A 17,465-nucleotide genomic window follows, 5' to 3' on the forward strand; every position below is an offset into this window, starting at 1 on the left:
GAGTAAGGCAGTGTATAGGCTAACGGAATACAACACAGTTGTTGAGGTTTGTATCTCCACTCTACATGAATGTACGTACTTGAACTCAGCAAACACAACAAACAGTACATACATTCACCAGACTTTTGAGGACAATATGGTCTTATCAACTGATGGAAAATATAAGATGGTCCACCAAAACTGCACCACCGTGAAGTTATAGATGTATCCACCCTGTCACGTCTGCTCCCGCTCTTCCCTCCCCCGGGCGCTAGGGGGCACCAGGTTGCCCTGCATCACGCACTCCCATCCATCACGCGCATCAGTGTTATTGGACTCACTTATCACCTGTTTATTTCCTCCCCTATATTTGTCAGTTCCCTGCTCTGTTCCCCGTTGCTGCATTGTATTGTTTTTGTATTTAGTATTTGTTTGCTGACGCTGTTCCTGTCTCGTTCCATGTCAGTCCTCATGAAATGTTTTACTCCCCGTACCTGCTTCGTCTCTCCAGCGTTATCGCATGTGACACACCCGGAGTCGCCAGTGGCTAGGCTTTCAGTTCGCATCCGAATGTGGCAAATGCAGCAACAGTATTAATCATGATATGTAATTAAGACTAACAGTCTTACAATAATCAGTTACTTGCGTGGGTAAAATACCGGGGAAGCAAAGCCAGGGGGGAAAGGCCATATTACAACCTATGTATTGATGTGATAATTGCGTTGTTTGCTCTGTAACCTGTTCGTTAATATGCCTTCACACCGTGATATATACAGTTGAAGTCAGAAGTTTACATACACTTAAGTTGGAGTCAATAAAACTCGTTTTTCAACCACTCCACAAATGTCTTGTTAACAAACTATAGTTTTGGCAAGTCGGTTAGGACATCTACTTTGTGCATGACACAAGTCATTTTTCCAACAATTGTTTACAGACATATCCAGTGGGTCAGAAGTTTACATACACTAAGTTGACTGTGCCTTTAAACAGCTTGGAAAATTACAGAAAATGATGTCATGGCTTTAGAAGCTTCTGGGGCTAATTGACATAATTTGAGTCAATTGGAGGTGTACCTGTGGATGTATTTCAAGGCTGACCTTCACACTCAGTGTCTCTTCGCTTGACATCATGGGAAAATCAAAAGAAATCAGCAAAGACCTCAGAAAAAAATTGTAGACCTCCACATGTCTGATTTATCCCTGGGAGCGATTTCCAAACGCCTGAAGGTACCACGTTCATCTGTACAAACAATAGTACGCAAGTATAAACACATTTTGGACCAAGCAGCTGTCATACCACTCAGGAAGGAGATGCGTTCTGTCTCCTAGATATGAATGTACTTTGGTGAATGTATGAATGTACGAAAAGTGCAAATCAATGTCAGAAAATTAAGTAGAATCACAAGTCCAAATCCCTATCTCCATCCATGGTTAATTTAGGAAAGAGACGATTTTTTAGCTAGCTAGCTAGCCACCAGAGGAAGACACAACAAGATGCAACAATTCAAGATTTCTGTTAATGACATTTGATTTCAAATGCGATGGGATTGGTGTGATGCCAAATCCAAACTGGCTTCCCTTGACCCTTGTTTTTAGTGCACCAGGGCCATTCACAGTTGAGCTCACTCAGTTTAGCTCAACACTGACTGGCTATTATTATTATTATTATTTTTTACAAAGGGAGGCCAAATGCTTGCTGGCTTCCCTTGCATTGGCGGCAACAATGTCATACTCTTTTTTTGACAGCATAGATGGGCTACACACAGAGAGAGAGCGGCACTGTTCACCTTTCACCTCTGATGTCCTGTTAGTAAAATACAAAGACATTTTACACTGAACAGAAATATAAAGTGTTGGTCCTATGTTTCATGAGCTGAAATAGAAGATCCTAGAAATGTTCCATATGCACAAAAAACGAATTTCTCTCATTCTGTACACATTTGTTTACATCCCTGTTAGTGAGCATTTCTCCTTTGCTGAGATAATCCATCCACCTGACAGTTGTGGCACATCAAGAATCTGATTAAACAGCAATATCATTAAACAGGTGCACCTTGTGCTGGGGACAATAAAATGCCACTCTAAAGTGTGCAGTTGTGTCACACAACACAATTTCACAGATGTCTCAAGTTTTGAGGGAGCGTGCAATTGGCATGCTGACTGCAAGAATGTCCACCAGAGCTATTGCCAGAGAATTGAATGTTCTGAAACACAGCTGAAAATGTCCCAGTTCTTCTATGGCCTGCATACTCACCAGACGTGTCCCCCATTGATTTGGGATGCTCTGGATCAAAGTGTACGACAGCGTGTTCCAGTTCCTGCCAATATCCAGCAACTTTTCACAGCCATTGAAGAGGAGTGGGACAACATTCCACAACCCACAATCAACAGCCTGATAAACTGTATGCAAAGGAGATGTGTCACGCTGCATGAGGCAAATGGTGGTCACACCAGGTACTGACTGGTTTTCTGATCCACACCTCTACCCTTTTTTTAAAGGTATCTGTGACCAACAGATGCATATCTGTATTCCCAGTCTTGTGAAATCCATAGATTAGGGCCAACATTTTTTTTTCAATTGATTGATTTCCTTATATGAACAGTAACTCAGTAAAATCTTTGAAATTGTTGCATGTTGTGTTTTATATTTTTGTTCAATATTCATTACTGATGCGCCTTGAGGCAGAATTCTTGGTCATTGTAATTTCTGTCTTGAGTAATGAGAGCAGACTCACAGGGCGCACACTGGTTTAATCAACGTTGTTTCATCGAAATGTGTAAATCTATTGTGACGTGGAATTTACATGGAAAATACATTGAATTTGAAAAAATTTATCAAACTGTTGGTTTGAGGGTAAAATATCCACCACAGGATTATGTCATCATGGTAACTAATTTTCAACAGACCAACCTTGTACAAAATATATTGAATTTGCACCTTTTGAAACAATGTCAGATCTTTAACGTTAAATTGACTATCAGGAGAAAAAACAATGGGCTGGGCAGCACCTCCTACTGGTGAGTTAATCTATCTACAGCTCTCCATTTGGTCTCCCAGGGTTTTAAACAAGCCCTGCTATGCTTTGATATTTGTTACCGACTACTACCAATGTGCTATTGTGAAGATGATTATTGAGAGATATCGTAATTGATTATCTTCTATTTATTCAGGGTAGCCTTTATAACTGAATAGATTCCCTGTTACTATCGAAGTCATTCCAAAGTGTAGGTTTAACAGAGCAAATGAAATGTAACCATACGTTATAAGTCATATCATCAATGATAGTATTTAGGCCTACAGGTGTTTGTATAGTGCTTATAGAAAGTCTACTACCCTTCCCTATTTTTTCACATTTTGTTGCGTTACAAAGTGAATTTGAAATAGATTGAATTGCATTTTCTGTCATTCACATTTTTGTAAACTAATAAATATGCGGTCATGGAAAGTCATTTACAGTTTTTATGCCTTTAGTTTTCCATGTGGACCAATTTATCGGATAATTCTGAAAAGCTATCCAAGGATTGTGTTTTTAGGGAGTGATTGTCACGCCCTGGCCAAAGAGAGGCTTTTTATTCTTTATTTTGGTTAGGCCAGGGTGTGACTAGAGTGGGCATTCTATGTTCTTTTGTCTATGTTTTGTATTTCTTCGTTTTTGGCCGGGTATGGTTCTCAATCAGGGACAGCTGTCTGTCGTTGTCTCTGAGAACCATACTTAGGTAGCCTTTTCCCACCTGTGTTTTGTGGGTAATTAGTCCGGAGCCGCAGCCCCTCAGTTCAGAGGCGCCCCTCAGTCCAGTGGCGCCCTCTACGAGGGCCTTCAGTCCGGGGCCCGCTGCGAGGGTCCCCGCTCCAGAGGCGCCGCCTAAGTGGGCCAAGACTGAGGTGGAGCGGGGTCCACATCCCGCACCCGAGCCGCCACCGTAAGGAAGGTTCACCCGGACCCTCCCCTTTAGAGTCAGGTTTTGCGGCCGTAGTCCGCACCATTGGGGGGGGGGGGGGGGGGGGGGGGGGGGGTACTGTCACGCCCTGGCCATAGAGGCTTTTTATTCTTTATTTTGGTTAGGCCAGGGTGTGACTAGGGTGGGCACTCTATGTTATTTTTGCTATGTTTTGTATTTCTTTGTTTTTGGCCGGGTATGGTTCTCTATCAATGACAGCTGTCTGTCGTTGTCTCTGAGAACCATACTTAGGTAGCCTTTTCCCACCTGTGTTTTGTGGGTAATTATTTTTCTGTTTGTGTTTGTGTGCATCTCGGTTGCGTCACGTCTGGTTTTAATATAACTGAAATAACTGTTTGATACATGGAACGAGGAAAGACTGAATTGAGTGACGTGTTGTCATTTGTGTAGATAGGGGTGCTACTTTGTCCCAAAATGTTCAATAGAATTCTATTGTAAAGTTGTCCATTCTTGGTGCTTTTCTCCACTAAATGTTTTATTAACAGTGTCATGTATTTCTTTTGGGGGATGTTTTTAGGGATTGTTTTTCGTCTGCTGATAATTGCTTCAGGGTTGTTGAGTATAAGAAGCCTGTAAGATCAGTCCCACTGTTTAATTCTGATTTCTATAGAATTTCAGAGAAGCTTTTAAAATTGTCATTAATCGGTTAGTGTTTCTAATTAACACATCTGTTTCTTTATATTTTAAGACTATAACTGGTTTGGCGTGTTTTCGTTTTGTGAGGGCGGCAAGATGTTTACTTGCCATTAAGCAGTATGCTTTGAGTTTAACCTGTAGTTGTTGGCTCTTTTCAAAAGTAAAATATCATATTCCTGCTTAAGTTCAGAAATTGTGTTTTCTTCTTTACCTTTTAAAGACAATTTTTTTTTATTAGATTTTTCTACGAGATTCAAATTAAATAAAAAATCACTAACTCAGATTAAACTTTTACAGAGTATAATATTATAATTCCCTAAAAACCATTTAAAATCCTCCCAAATGATATCAGAGGTCGGCTTTTTACTATCCTCTATGTCTATTTGTAATGGTAAAGTTTATTTTTTCATTTATCTATTTAATACATTTTGTGTCTTGAAGATGTGCTCTGTTCATTCTCTGTATTCTGTCGCAAAATTATTTTCTATTGGTGTTATTAAGCGGAGAATGACCCGATATCACTATGTCATGGATTTCTTGAGCCACTCTAGTTTGCAACAGTTGGTCTAATGATTACACCCTAGAGCAACTAGATGCAGGCAAGAGTGTGCAAGGCCGGTATTGAATGTGTCACTGTCTGTCAATGTGTCACTGTCTGTCACCTCAAATTTTTCTCTCGACCTGTGTGAACCTAGTCGTAAACTTTCATTCATAGGCAAAGTTGTAGCAACCTCATGATGGGTATAGGGACAATTTGAGTATCATATAGTAGCCTAAACCTATCGATGTTACATTGAACTAGGTGAATGGAGTATGAATGACAGTCATCCAATATGCTGCAATAGAAAAACAGCCAGGCTCATGAAAAAAAAGTGTCCTCCCTCATCTTAAACGGCATCGACTGCGACAGTGCCCTCCCAGTCACCCCCATCCCAATCCCGCGAATGGGGCCCCTCTCCACTCTCATCAATAACCAACAGTGAATCTTAGCTATAATGACAAACTAGGAACAATAAGGACTCAACATTCCTTCCTAATCTGTCCAGAATAAAATGACAATGGTGTATAGTCAAATTCTTCCTTTTCTCTCTCCAAAGATAACTGGGAGGGGGAGATGGAAGGGTTTTCTCCCCCTTTACCCCAAGCCAAGCTTGTCCCAACCTGCCATCCTTGCCCACCCAAGCCAAGCTTATCACCAACTCCCATTCTTGCCCTCCCTTACCCACCCAGGTATATCTCAACCTCCCATCTTTCCCATCCTCCCTTCTCTAAGGGCCTGATTCAATCAGATCCACTTGAGCTGACATCCGCATTGTGGTTGTTTTGGCAGTGTCAGAGGTGGAACTACATTAAGTGTCAAATACACAATCAGCTCAGAGTTCTGACTAGGTGGAATACAGCTATGACCGGAAGTGAGTTTTTCATAGCAGGTTAAGAGAACTCACGCAGCAAGTTAGGAGAATTAATGTAGCAGGTTAGGAGAATTAGGTTAAGGTTATGGCCAATGTAATGGGTGGAGTAAAAGTCAAGTATCACTCTGCATTATTCAGTGCCCAATGAAATGACACCATATATACATTCTACAGACTCTACAGAGTATTCCCTACAATACCTTTTTACTGCGGCACATGGAATAATTTTTGCTCTCTAAGCCAATATCTATTTCATATACAATTATTTGCATTTGGGGCATTTATTTGCAAATGTCACTTAAAAATGAACAAATATGAATCATTGTGAATGTTTAGACAATTATTTTTCATATAACATGAATAACTACAGATTATTGACACTTTCTACTATTAGGAAGGGATAAAAATGTACAGAATGGTTACCTGGAGGAAAATGCGGGAGAGCCATTTTCAATTACAGTCAAGGGGAGGGTTAAGTACACTACATGACCAAAAGTATGTGGACACCTGCTTGTTGCACATCTCATTCCAAAATCATGGGCATTGATATAAAGTTGGTCCCCCCTTTGCTTCTATAATAGCCTCCACTCATCTAGGAAGGCTTTCCACGCGATGTTGGAACATTACTGCAGGGACTTGATTCCATTCAGCCAAAAGAGCATTAGTGTGGTTGGGCACTGATGTTGGGTGATTAGGTCTGGCTCAAAGTCGGAGTTCCAATTCATCCCAAAGGTGTTCGATGTGGTTGAGGTCAGGGCTCTGTGTGGGCCAGTCAAGTTCTTCCACACCGATTTCGACAAACCATTTCTGTATGGACCTCACTTCGTGCACAGGGGCATTGTCATGTTGAAACAGGAAATGGCCTTCCCCAAACTGTTGCCACAAGGTTGGAAGCACAGAATTGTCTAGAATGTCATTGTACGCTGTAGTGTTAACATTTCCCTTCATTGGATCTAACGGGCTTAGCCCGAACCATGAGAAACAGACCCAACTATTGTTCCAGGTAGCATTCTCCTGGCATCCGGCAGGTTAGCCTAGTGGTTAGAGCGTTGGACTAGTAACCGAAAGGTTGCAAGGTACAAATCTATCGTTCTGCCCCTGAACAGTTAACCCACTGTTCCTAGGCCGTCATTGAGAATAAGAATTTGTTCGTAACTGACTTGCCTAGTAAAATAAAGGTACGATTTTTAAAAACAGATTTGTCCATCGGACTGCCATATGGTGAACTGTGATTCATCACTCCAGAGAACGTGTTTCCACTGCTCCAGAGTCCAATGGCAACGAACTTTACACCACTCCAGCCGATGCTTGGCATTGTGCATGGGAATCTGCGGCTGCTCGGCCATGGAAAGCCATTTCATGAAGGCCCTGAGGAACAGTAATTGTGCTGAAGTTGCTTCCAGAGGCAGTTTGGAACTTGGTAGTGAGTGCTGCAACCGACGACAGACATTGTTTTGCGCTGAGCCTTTGTTGCTCCTAGATTTTTCCACTTCACAATAACAGCACTTACAGTTGACCGGGGCAGCTCTAGCAGGGCAGACATTTAACTAACTTGTTGGAAAGGTGGCATCCTATGAAGGTGCCATGTTGAAAGTAACTGAGCTCTTCAGTAAGGACATTCTACTGCAAATATTTTTTCCATGGAGATTGCAATGCTGTGTATTCGATTTTATACACCTGTCAGCAACCGTGTGGCTGAAATAGAGGAATCCACTCATTTGAAGGGGTGTCTACATACTTTTGGATATAGATGTATTTTTTAAATCGAGTCCAGAGGAGGGTAATGTAATTTGTAGTTGATTAAATTTAAATATTTATAATTTAGGCTATATAGGCTATATCGATTTGTGCCATATCTTATTCTCCACTGGGCATGCAATATCAAGTGCGCATTTAGGCTGGTCTTTAGCGTGGTCTCAAATTCAATTATCCATAACTCATAGGCTACGAAGTGCGTGCTATGAGAAGCACAGAACAGAAGTTATATTTCTAAGATAGCTGCTGGGATGTTGATCAAAAACTTTTTTGTCTGCTGCTTAACCAATTGTTGTGCCGTGTAGGGCTACGGTGGCAGTTCAGGAGGAGAGTCAAAGGTTTCTTCCAAAAATAATTGTTGAATAGGTCTAGCCCAAAATAATGCATTGTCGAGCCTATAGCCAATGTTCTGTTCAATTTGAGAAGGAGAGCGCGAAGATGAGGAGGAACGGAGGACAAATTTGATAACTTGCTACTACTATAAATGATATTACTAAAAACAATATGCTTCTTGCCCATGATGTATTTCTTGAAGTTATTGGCCTAACAATAAACCAGATTCGAGTAATTTACATTGTGGTGCTGAAATGTGAAGCAGCAGCTGCGGCAAAATCAATCGAAATGGACAGCTCATGGTGCTGAAAGTAGGCAAAATCAAGTAGACATAATTCATTTCAATTTCTTTATTTTAAATAGCCTACATCTGTGTCAGTGAAGAGTTGTTAAGTTGAAACCAAGACTCAAATTGAGGGGGGATGAGAGGGTATGCCACAGGTCTATATTTTATTAAAGAAAATGGCAAAAAGCACAGGCCTAGTTTAAGATTTTGAAGAAAATAAAACGAATCCGATTTTATAAAGTGATCTATAACAGCGCTTTATGCTGTAAAATAAGTGACTCAGACGCATATGGGGATATCATTGTTTCGTTTATTTGACATTCAGAGGCTGACTTTGCTTGGGAAGTAAATCTAATTATTTCACTACCAATTAGCCTAATTAAGCTATTGACTTTATGTACAATAGAGTATGTTTCAACCCAGACAGCTTTTAGGGAAACACTTGCCATGGACTTTGTTTGTATTATTATCAACAACAAAAAATTCAGGCGTTCAAATAAAATGTTATTTGTCACATACACATGGTTAGCAGATGTTAATGCGAGTGTAGCGAAATGCTTGTGCTTCTAGTTCCGACAATGCAGTAATATCTAACAAGTAATCTAACAAATTCACAACAACTACCTTATAAACACAAATGCAAGGGATGAATAAGAATATGTACATATAAATATATGGATGAGCGATGGCCCTGCGGCATAGGCAAGATGCAGTAGATGGTATAGAGCAGTATATACATATGAGATGAGTGATGTAGGATATATAAACATTATTAAAGTGGCGTTATTTAAAGTGACTAATGATAGGGAGGGTTTTAGTCAAATATATTTTGCTTAAGGGAGGTCCATCCATTTTCATTTCAGAGAGGTCAAATTTCTCTACATGAAACCCTTATTATTAATAATGTTCACTACCTCACACGGGGGACTTTTAATTTGAGCATTTCAGAAATTCCGTGAACCGGAAGTACTTTTTTTAGTGTTGCTGACGAGACGCAGTTTGCATAAATTAGTATTTGGAGATTATTTGAAAATATTTCATATTTAGTTTGACTTTGGATGCGAAACTTAGTCGATGGTGGTGCCAATACAATGCTTAAGTGTCATGGTTTACATAACTCCATCAACAGTCGTTAATCTGGTGCTTTTCGTTAATGGAAAGCACTCTTGACTAATTTAGTGGAGTTAACGTTAGTTACCTGGAAAGTTAGTTATCCAGTTAGCTAACTAGCTAGCTAAATGTGACAGTATGCTAACGTTATCTGAAGATGATAGCTAGCTAAAAGACAGAAGCTAGCTAACTAGGTATGGCGTGTATATTTTGACCATAGCGTTAGCCAGTAACTAAGGCTAGCCTAGCTAGAAGGAATTATCAGATACTAACTAACGGTAGCTAGCTGGATCTTTTTGTAGTTTTACTAGTTAACTAAATTGTTTTCCTCTGTGGATTTGATCTACGGCCAAGAGAATGGAGGATACCGATGATGACGTGCCCCTCATCCTGACCTGGGATGATGCGAACAGCGGTCTGTTGAGTGAGGAGACAGAGAGGGGAGACGAGAGTAAGTTTTTGTTGACATCCCCATTTTACTGCGTAGGTAGCTAGCAATGATAGCTGACCCATCTAGCTTGATAACAAGAGTGGCTGCAGCCAATGACATTGAAATTGCATTTAACACAGCCTCTTCATAATGGGTATCATACTTTTTAGGTTTTGTCTTTGATCGGTTTGTAATTTTTGTGGAGTCATCATAATGATGCTCATTAGCTAACTTGCGTACTTTTCCGTTAGGCCATCTAATTCTATTCTATTCTTTCTAATGTTCCGCATAGATCAGATTAGGCCTGCAGAAAAAACGTGAGTTTATTGTCTTGGTGACCTGCCCTGTTTGGGGTTTGTTTGTTGTTTCTTGACATTGATAACTCAACTATCATGATGACTCAATAAGTGTTAACAAATGTCCTGAACTTTCTGAACTTCAATAACTTTTTATTACTTAATTATTCTTTGTTTACTGGTCTAGTAGTTTATGATGAGTAGGTTATGAGTGAATTAGGTACTATGGAAATCTGATTTTAAATTACTCAAACTAGAAAGAACAGCTTTTAGGAATTCATGTTAAGATTTTCTGCATTTCTCTAAATGGTGCAATAAAAAAAAACAGGCTATATAATCTGTTCAAGAGATGTATCAATTGATCACGTGATACTTTTTCTTATGACCACACCAAGAACCACTGCCAAATGATTCTAATGTGGAAAAATGAATGAACAAAGGAGTACAGAAACAAATGTATCTTCTACTTTAACAGGCACTGTAGGTGAAGATAAGAGGGTGTAACCCTTCCATAAAGACTCACCAGAGGGGCAGCTCCTCTGCAGGCTGACTATAGGGTTTGGCTGAGGGAGGTTTTGTTGTTAGCGGGTATGGTAGTTGGGGAGCGCTGGCTCGCTGCTCTTTCGCTTTAAATTAAAAGAAAGAGGTCTCCCCATAACCCAGAGATCACGTGTGTGTCGTGTGTCTCCACTTTAGTAATCCTGTAGCCTTTGTACCTCTCACACACTGCAAACTGCCTCTCACATACATGCTGGAAACTGCAGCCTCAGCAGAGAAGCAGATACCTCTGTGAGTGGCCCCCTGCGCCACGCTGCCCCCCCCCCCCCCCCCCCCCCCCCCCCCCCCGAAGCACACGCAGGGCAGTGTGTGTCTTTCTAAGCCCCCCTGGCCCTCTGTGTGTGTGTGTGTGTGTGTGTGTGTGTGTGTGTGTGTGTGTGTGTGTGTGTGTGTGTGTGTGTGTGTGTGTGTGTGTGTGTGTGTGTGTGTGTGTGTGAGCTCTCGGTTTCCCCTCCTTTGGAAGTGGACAGGAAAAGTACGGGTGTTTTTCCAGGATATCTGGAGCGGGCAGAGCAGTGACTTCCCTGAGGCCTGGGAGAAGAAGGGGAGTGTGTGTTTGTATGGGCCTGGGGATCCATAGGCAGTGAGTTGTTGACAGGAGCTCCAACATTTTATTTTGTCTGAAAAACAAATGAGTGGCTGGGACTTTACCCACAGACACAGTGCTGTCAGGACAACAGCAGATTCTAGGCCACTTCAGAAGCCTGAGAAAACAGGAGCCTCACCTAGGATTATCACTAAACTGGAGTCTGATCTCTACACAGCAGCAGACTGAGCTCAGAACACGCTAATGTCAGAGCACCAGCAGAGGCCTCCATGTGCAGGATCCGGCTGACTGATTGACTGGCACTCAGATCCAGTGATCACAGATGTCTGTCTGTAATTCCTAAGGAGAGGACGGAGACGCATCTACTAAGATTTTATTTTTACTGCTTGATTTTATGAGGAACTTTTGAAAATCTGTTTTATAGATAAGTATTTTAATGGTCAGTGGTGAACTGGATGTATATTATCTTTAGCAAGTATGACTTAGTTGGATTAAAAGATGAGTTGGGTTGATTTAAGGATTATATCTATCATGGTGTCAGAGACTGAAGTCATATTGTAAGTACTTAGGGTAAGTTGAAGACCATAGCTTAGTTTCCCCTCAGCCTGCTAAGGCTCCATACAGCCAGACCAGACATCACACTGATCTAACTAGGATGTTCTTCAGTCTGGTGTCTCTCACCATTAGGAGGTGACCTCACTTCCTGTCTAGAACTTGAAGGACATTCAGTAGCATGTTAGCCCCTGAGTGTCCTTGGAGGTGTGTGAACGCTGGACCTGTGGACTGTGAATGACACACACACACGTTCAATAGGGGACCACGTTCAAACAGACATACCTGAACAAACACTCACAGTCCTGGACCACTGGAGGCCATTAGAGCCATGGAGTGTTCGTCCGTGCTGGTGGAGACTGCTGGTATCCATGACAACAGTTTAGAGTTGACCCTGGAGGAGAGTCCAGCCCTCATCTCCTCATTCTGCAACGAGCTAGACTGCATGGGTGGGTGTGTGTCTGTGTACACATTTCACTATACTTGTGAGTACCAGAATCCCTCACAAGAATACTAAATCAACTCAAATTCAGTGAAGTGAGGACATTTTGCCAGTTCCCACTTGGCTATTCTAGGTTAGCGTTAGGGAAAATAGGATTTTCAATGGGAATCAATTCTTAGTCCCCGAAAAGTATGTGTGGGGGGAATATGTTGTGAAAATGCAGTACAGTGAACGAAACCACTAAATGACTCTGTCAGGTTTTGGAGGCTCTTTACAAATTTGTATTAATGTTGTTTTTTTTCTACTGTGTAGATGGAGGAGGGGGGTATGACATCGTGAATAACCAGGTGATACCAACACCGGGGCCACCACCAAACTACAGATCACACAATGCCTCACTTCAACAAAGCTGGGAGATGAACTACCAGGAAGCAGCGATCTATCTACAGGTACCCCCCCACGCACACACATGGTAGTTACTTGGTATTTACTTACATTTTGATAGTAATGATTAGCTACGTTATAATATTACGGCGTAGTTATACACGCACTGGACAGTTTATTAGATACACACATCTTGTACCGGGAACCCCGTTTGCCTCCAGAACAGCCTAAATTCTTTGGGGCATAATATGTACAGTACCAGTCAAAATTTGGACACACCTACTCATTCTAGCATTTTTCATTATTTGTACTATTTTCTACGTTGTAGAATAATAGTGAAGACATCAAAACTATTAAATAACACATGGAATCATATGGTAACCAAAAAAGTGTTAAACAAATGAAAATATATTTTAGAACTTTGAAAGTTTCTTCAAGTGCAGTTGCAAAAACCATCAAGCGCTATGATGAAACTGGCTGTCATGAGGACCGCCACAGGAAAGGAAAACCAGAGATGCCTCATTATGGATACCATCCTCAGAAATTGCAGCCCAAATAAATACTTCAGAGAGCAAATAACAGACACATCTCAACATCAACTGTTTAGAGGAGACTGCATGAATCAAGCCTTCATTATCAAAATGCTGCAAAGAAACTACTACTAAAGGACACCAATAAGAAGAGGAGACTTGCTTGGGCCAAGAAACACGAGCAATGAACATTAGACTGGTGGACATCTGTCCTTTAGTCTGATGAGTTCAAATTTGAGATTTTTGGTTCCAACTGCCTGTCTTTATGAGACACAGAGTAGGTGAACGTATGATCTCTGCATGTTTAGTTCCTACTGTGAAGCATGGAGGAGGAGGAGTGGTGCGGGGGTGCTTGGCTGGTGACGCTGTAAGTGATTTATTTAGAATTCAAGGCACACTTAACCAGCATGGCTACCACAGCATTCTGCAGCGATACTCCATCCCATCTGGTTTGCGCTTAGTGGGACTATCATTTGTTTTTCAACAGGACAATGACCCAACACACCTCCAGGCTGTGTAAGTGCTACTTGACCAAGGAGAGTGATGGAGTGCTGCATAAAATGACCTGGCCTCCACAATCAGCCGACCTCAACCCAATTGAGATGGTTTGGGATGAGTTGGACCGCAGAGTGAAGGAAAAGCAGCCAACTGTAACGATGTGCGCTGAGAGTCAGGAAGCAAGTTCAGGGAGTGAGTGTTTTTAATAAATAAACACAACATAATACAAAAATAAGAAACACGAACAACGCACAGAACAGAAACAATAATGCCTGGGGAAAGAACCAAAGGGAGTGGCATATATTTGGTGAGGGTAATCAGGAAAGTGGAGTCAAGGCAAAGGGTGGCTACTTTGAAGAATCTCAAATATAAAATGTATTTAGATTTGTTTAACACTTTTTTGGTTACTACATGAATCCATGTGTTATTTCATAGTTTTGATGTAGAAAATTGTACAAATAAAGAAAAACCCTTGAATGAGTAGGTGTGTCCAAAAGTTTGACTGGTACTGTACATGTAGGTAGAGGTAAAGTGACTATGCATGGATAATAAACAGAGAGTAGCAGCAGTGTAAAAATTAGGGTGGGGGAGAAATGCAAATAGTTCGGGTCATTTGATTAGCTGTTCAGGAGTCTTATGGCTTGGGGGTTGAAGCTGTTAAGAAGCCTTTTGGACCTAGACTTGGCACTCCAGAACTGCTTGCCGTGCGGAAGCAGAGAGAACATTCTATGACTAGGGTGGCTGGAGTCTTTGGCAATTGTTTGGGGCCTTCCTGGTATAGAGGTCCTGGATGGCAGGAAGCTTTGCCCCAGTGATGTACTGGGCTGTACACACTACCCTCTGTAGTGCCTTGGGTCGGAGGCTGAGCAGTTGCCATACCAGGCGGTGATGCAACCAGTCAGGATGCTCTCGATGGTGCAGCTGTATAACGTTTTGAGGACCCATGCCAAATCTTTTCAGTCTCCTGAGGGGGAATAGGTGTTGTCATGCTTTCTTCACAACTGTCGTGGTGTGTTTGGACCATGATAGTTTGTTTAATGATGTGGACACCAAGGAACTTGACGCTCTCAACCTGCTCCATTACAGCCCTGTCGATGAGAATGGGGGCGTGCTCAGTCCTCCTTTTCCTGTAGTCCACAGTAATCTCCTTTGTCTCGATCCCATTGAGGGAGAGGTTGTTATCCTGGTACCACACTGCCAGGTCTCTGACCTCCTCCCTATAGGCTGTCTCATCGTTATTGGTGATCAGGCTGTTGTCTCGTCTGCAAACTTAAGGATGGTGTTGGAGTTGTGCTTGGTCATGCAGTCATGGGTGAACAGGGAGACAGGAGGGGACTGAGCACGCAGCCCTGAGGGACCCCGTGTTGAGGATCAACGTGGCAAATCTGTTGTTACCTACCCTTACCACCTGGGGGCGGCCTGTCAGGAATTCCAGGATCCAGTTGCAGAGGGAGGTGTTTCGTCCCAGGGTCCTTAGCTTAGTGATGAGCTTTGAGGGCACTATGTTGTTGAACGCTGAGCTCTAGTCAAGGAATAGCATTCTCACGTAAGTGTTATTTTTGTCCAGGTGGGAAAGTGTAGTGTGGAGTGCAAAAGAGATTGCATCATCTCTGGATCTATTGAGGCGGTATGCAAAATGGAGTTGGTCTAGGGTTTCTGGGATAATGGTGTTGATGTGAACCATGACCAGCCTTTCAATGACCAGTGATCCATTTTTATACCTAATCAACTGGCCAGTGAGTGTAATTTGTCCATAACCTCTAACCAGTGGCGTATTTGGTATGTACATCTTGGTGGTGGAGGGTGCAATGCATGCCAGCAAAGCCAAAATACATTAACTGCACTATAACGGTGACAAACACTGCCTACCAATGGCCTACATAAAGCTGTCCCAGCATCAGTCCCAACATCTTACCACTGCTACACCTGGCTATCAGCGTAGCCTTGTCTGGCAGCGAAACAGTTCATTCAGCCTCATTTACTGCCTTTAAAAAAAACATAGCTCATATGGCTGATTTGCTTAAACACAATTGTCATTACAAACCACATTTGATGTACAAACTATGGTATAAGGGGACAACAAGCGGATAAATAGACCAAATTATTAGGGTGGGGCACATGGGCTACTAACATCTTACTACACAACATACACTTAATATTACTTTCTTAGCTACAGTATACTTATCTCCCTTTCATATTACATCATTTATGCAGCAGCATACAATACATTTTGGACTCACCTTGTTGTGCTGTGCTCACTTGAACAGGAAGGTGGCGCGGCAGTCTTTTTCAGGGACAAATTTTGTCATCAAAGTCTGTCATTCTCTGGATTTATGGTGCTTTCAAAACAACTGGGAACAAATCATGATGACTTCATTGATCTTCAGGTCGTAGCTCTAGGAAGAGGCCGGATTTACAATTCAGAGTTGGATGACCGTTCAAAATGTATTTTCCCTGTCAGAGCTTTAGAGTTTATTCCTGACTTCCAAGTTGTCTTGAGTAGGGATGCACCGATATGACATTTCTGGCCGATACCAATATTTTGGGAGTCCCATTGGGCGGCACACAATTGGCCCAGTGTCGTCCGGGTTTGTCCGGGGTAGGCCGTCATTGTAAATAGGAATTTGTTCTTAACTGACTTGCCTAGTGAAATAAAGGTTACACATGCACACCACACTGACCAACAAGTTATTTAGTTGGCATATCCATATGTCCCCATTACCAGTAAAACATAATCAGAACCTATTTCTTTCACTTACTTGCTGTGCTGTTTCGTTGTTCAGTCGTTTCATTCAACAACAGGTGGAAATTATAGGCAATTAGCAAGACACCCCTAATAAAGGAGTGGTTCTGCAGGTGGTGACCACAGACCACTTCTCAGTTCCTATGCTTCCTGGCTTATGTTTTGGTCACTTTTGAATGCTGGCGGTGCTTTCACTCTGGTGGTAGCATGAGACGGAGTCTACAACCCACACAAGTGGCTCAGGTAGTGCAGCTCATCCAGGATGGCACATCAATGCGAGCTGTGGCTAGAAGGTTTCCTATGTCTGTCAGCGTAGTGTCCAGAGCATGGAGGCGCTACCAGGAGACAGGCCAGTACATCATGAGACGTGGAAGAGGCCGTAGGAGGGCAACAACCCAGCAGCAGGACAGCTACCTCCGCCTTTGTGCAAGGAGGAGCAGGAGGAGCACTGCCAGAGCCCTGCAAAATGACCTCCAGCAGGCCACAAATGTGCATGTGTCTGCTCATATGGTCAGAAACAGACTCCATGAGGGTGGTATGAGGGCCCGACGTCCACAGGTGGGGGTTGTGCTTACAGCCCAACACCGTGCAGGACGTTTGGCATTTGCCAGAGAACACCAAGATTGGCAAATTCGCCACTGGCACCCTGTGCTCTTCACAGATGAAAGCAGGTTCACACTGAGCACATGTGACAGACGTGACAGTCTGGAGACGCCGTGGAGAACGTTCTGCTGCCTGCAACATCCTCCAGCATGACCGGTTTGGCGGTGGGTCAGTCATGGTGTGGGGTGGCATTTCTTTGGGGGGCCCGCACAGCCCCTCCATGTGCTCGCCAGAGGTAGCCTGACTGCCATTAGGTACCGAGATGAGACCCCTTGTGAGACTCCTCAGACCCCTTGTGAGACCATATGCTGGTGTGGTTGGCCCTGCGTTCCTCCTAATGCAAGACAATGCTAGACCTCATGTGGCTGGAGTGTGTCAGCAGTTCCTACAAGAGAAAGGCATTGATGCTATG

The 17,465-nt window shown here is 42.6% G+C and overlaps 1 protein-coding gene across 4 annotated transcripts in view; it reads left to right on the forward strand.

Annotated features, from left to right (window-relative positions):
- Positions 1-9,337: 9,337 nt before the first annotated feature.
- The window catches only part of tpcn1 (two pore segment channel 1), a 32,723-nt gene continuing 24,595 nt past the window's right edge, over positions 9,338-17,465 (forward strand). Inside the window, exons 1-3 of one of the 4 annotated variants that reach the window (XM_031829966.1) lie at positions 9,338-9,664; positions 9,825-9,921; positions 12,608-12,744. In XM_031829966.1, the coding sequence (XP_031685826.1) occupies positions 9,828-9,921; positions 12,608-12,744 (231 nt within the window). In that variant the 5' untranslated portion in view covers positions 9,338-9,664; positions 9,825-9,827. Of the gene's footprint in view, positions 9,665-9,824; positions 9,922-11,189; positions 12,303-12,607; positions 12,745-17,465 lie in introns of those variants that run through there. The other 3 variants (XM_031829967.1, XM_031829968.1, XM_020490136.2) reach the window with 3 other exon arrangements.

Source organism: Oncorhynchus kisutch, linkage group LG8, assembly GCF_002021735.2.
Source record: "Oncorhynchus kisutch isolate 150728-3 linkage group LG8, Okis_V2, whole genome shotgun sequence".
Classification (NCBI taxonomy): domain Eukaryota; kingdom Metazoa; phylum Chordata; class Actinopteri; order Salmoniformes; family Salmonidae; genus Oncorhynchus; species Oncorhynchus kisutch.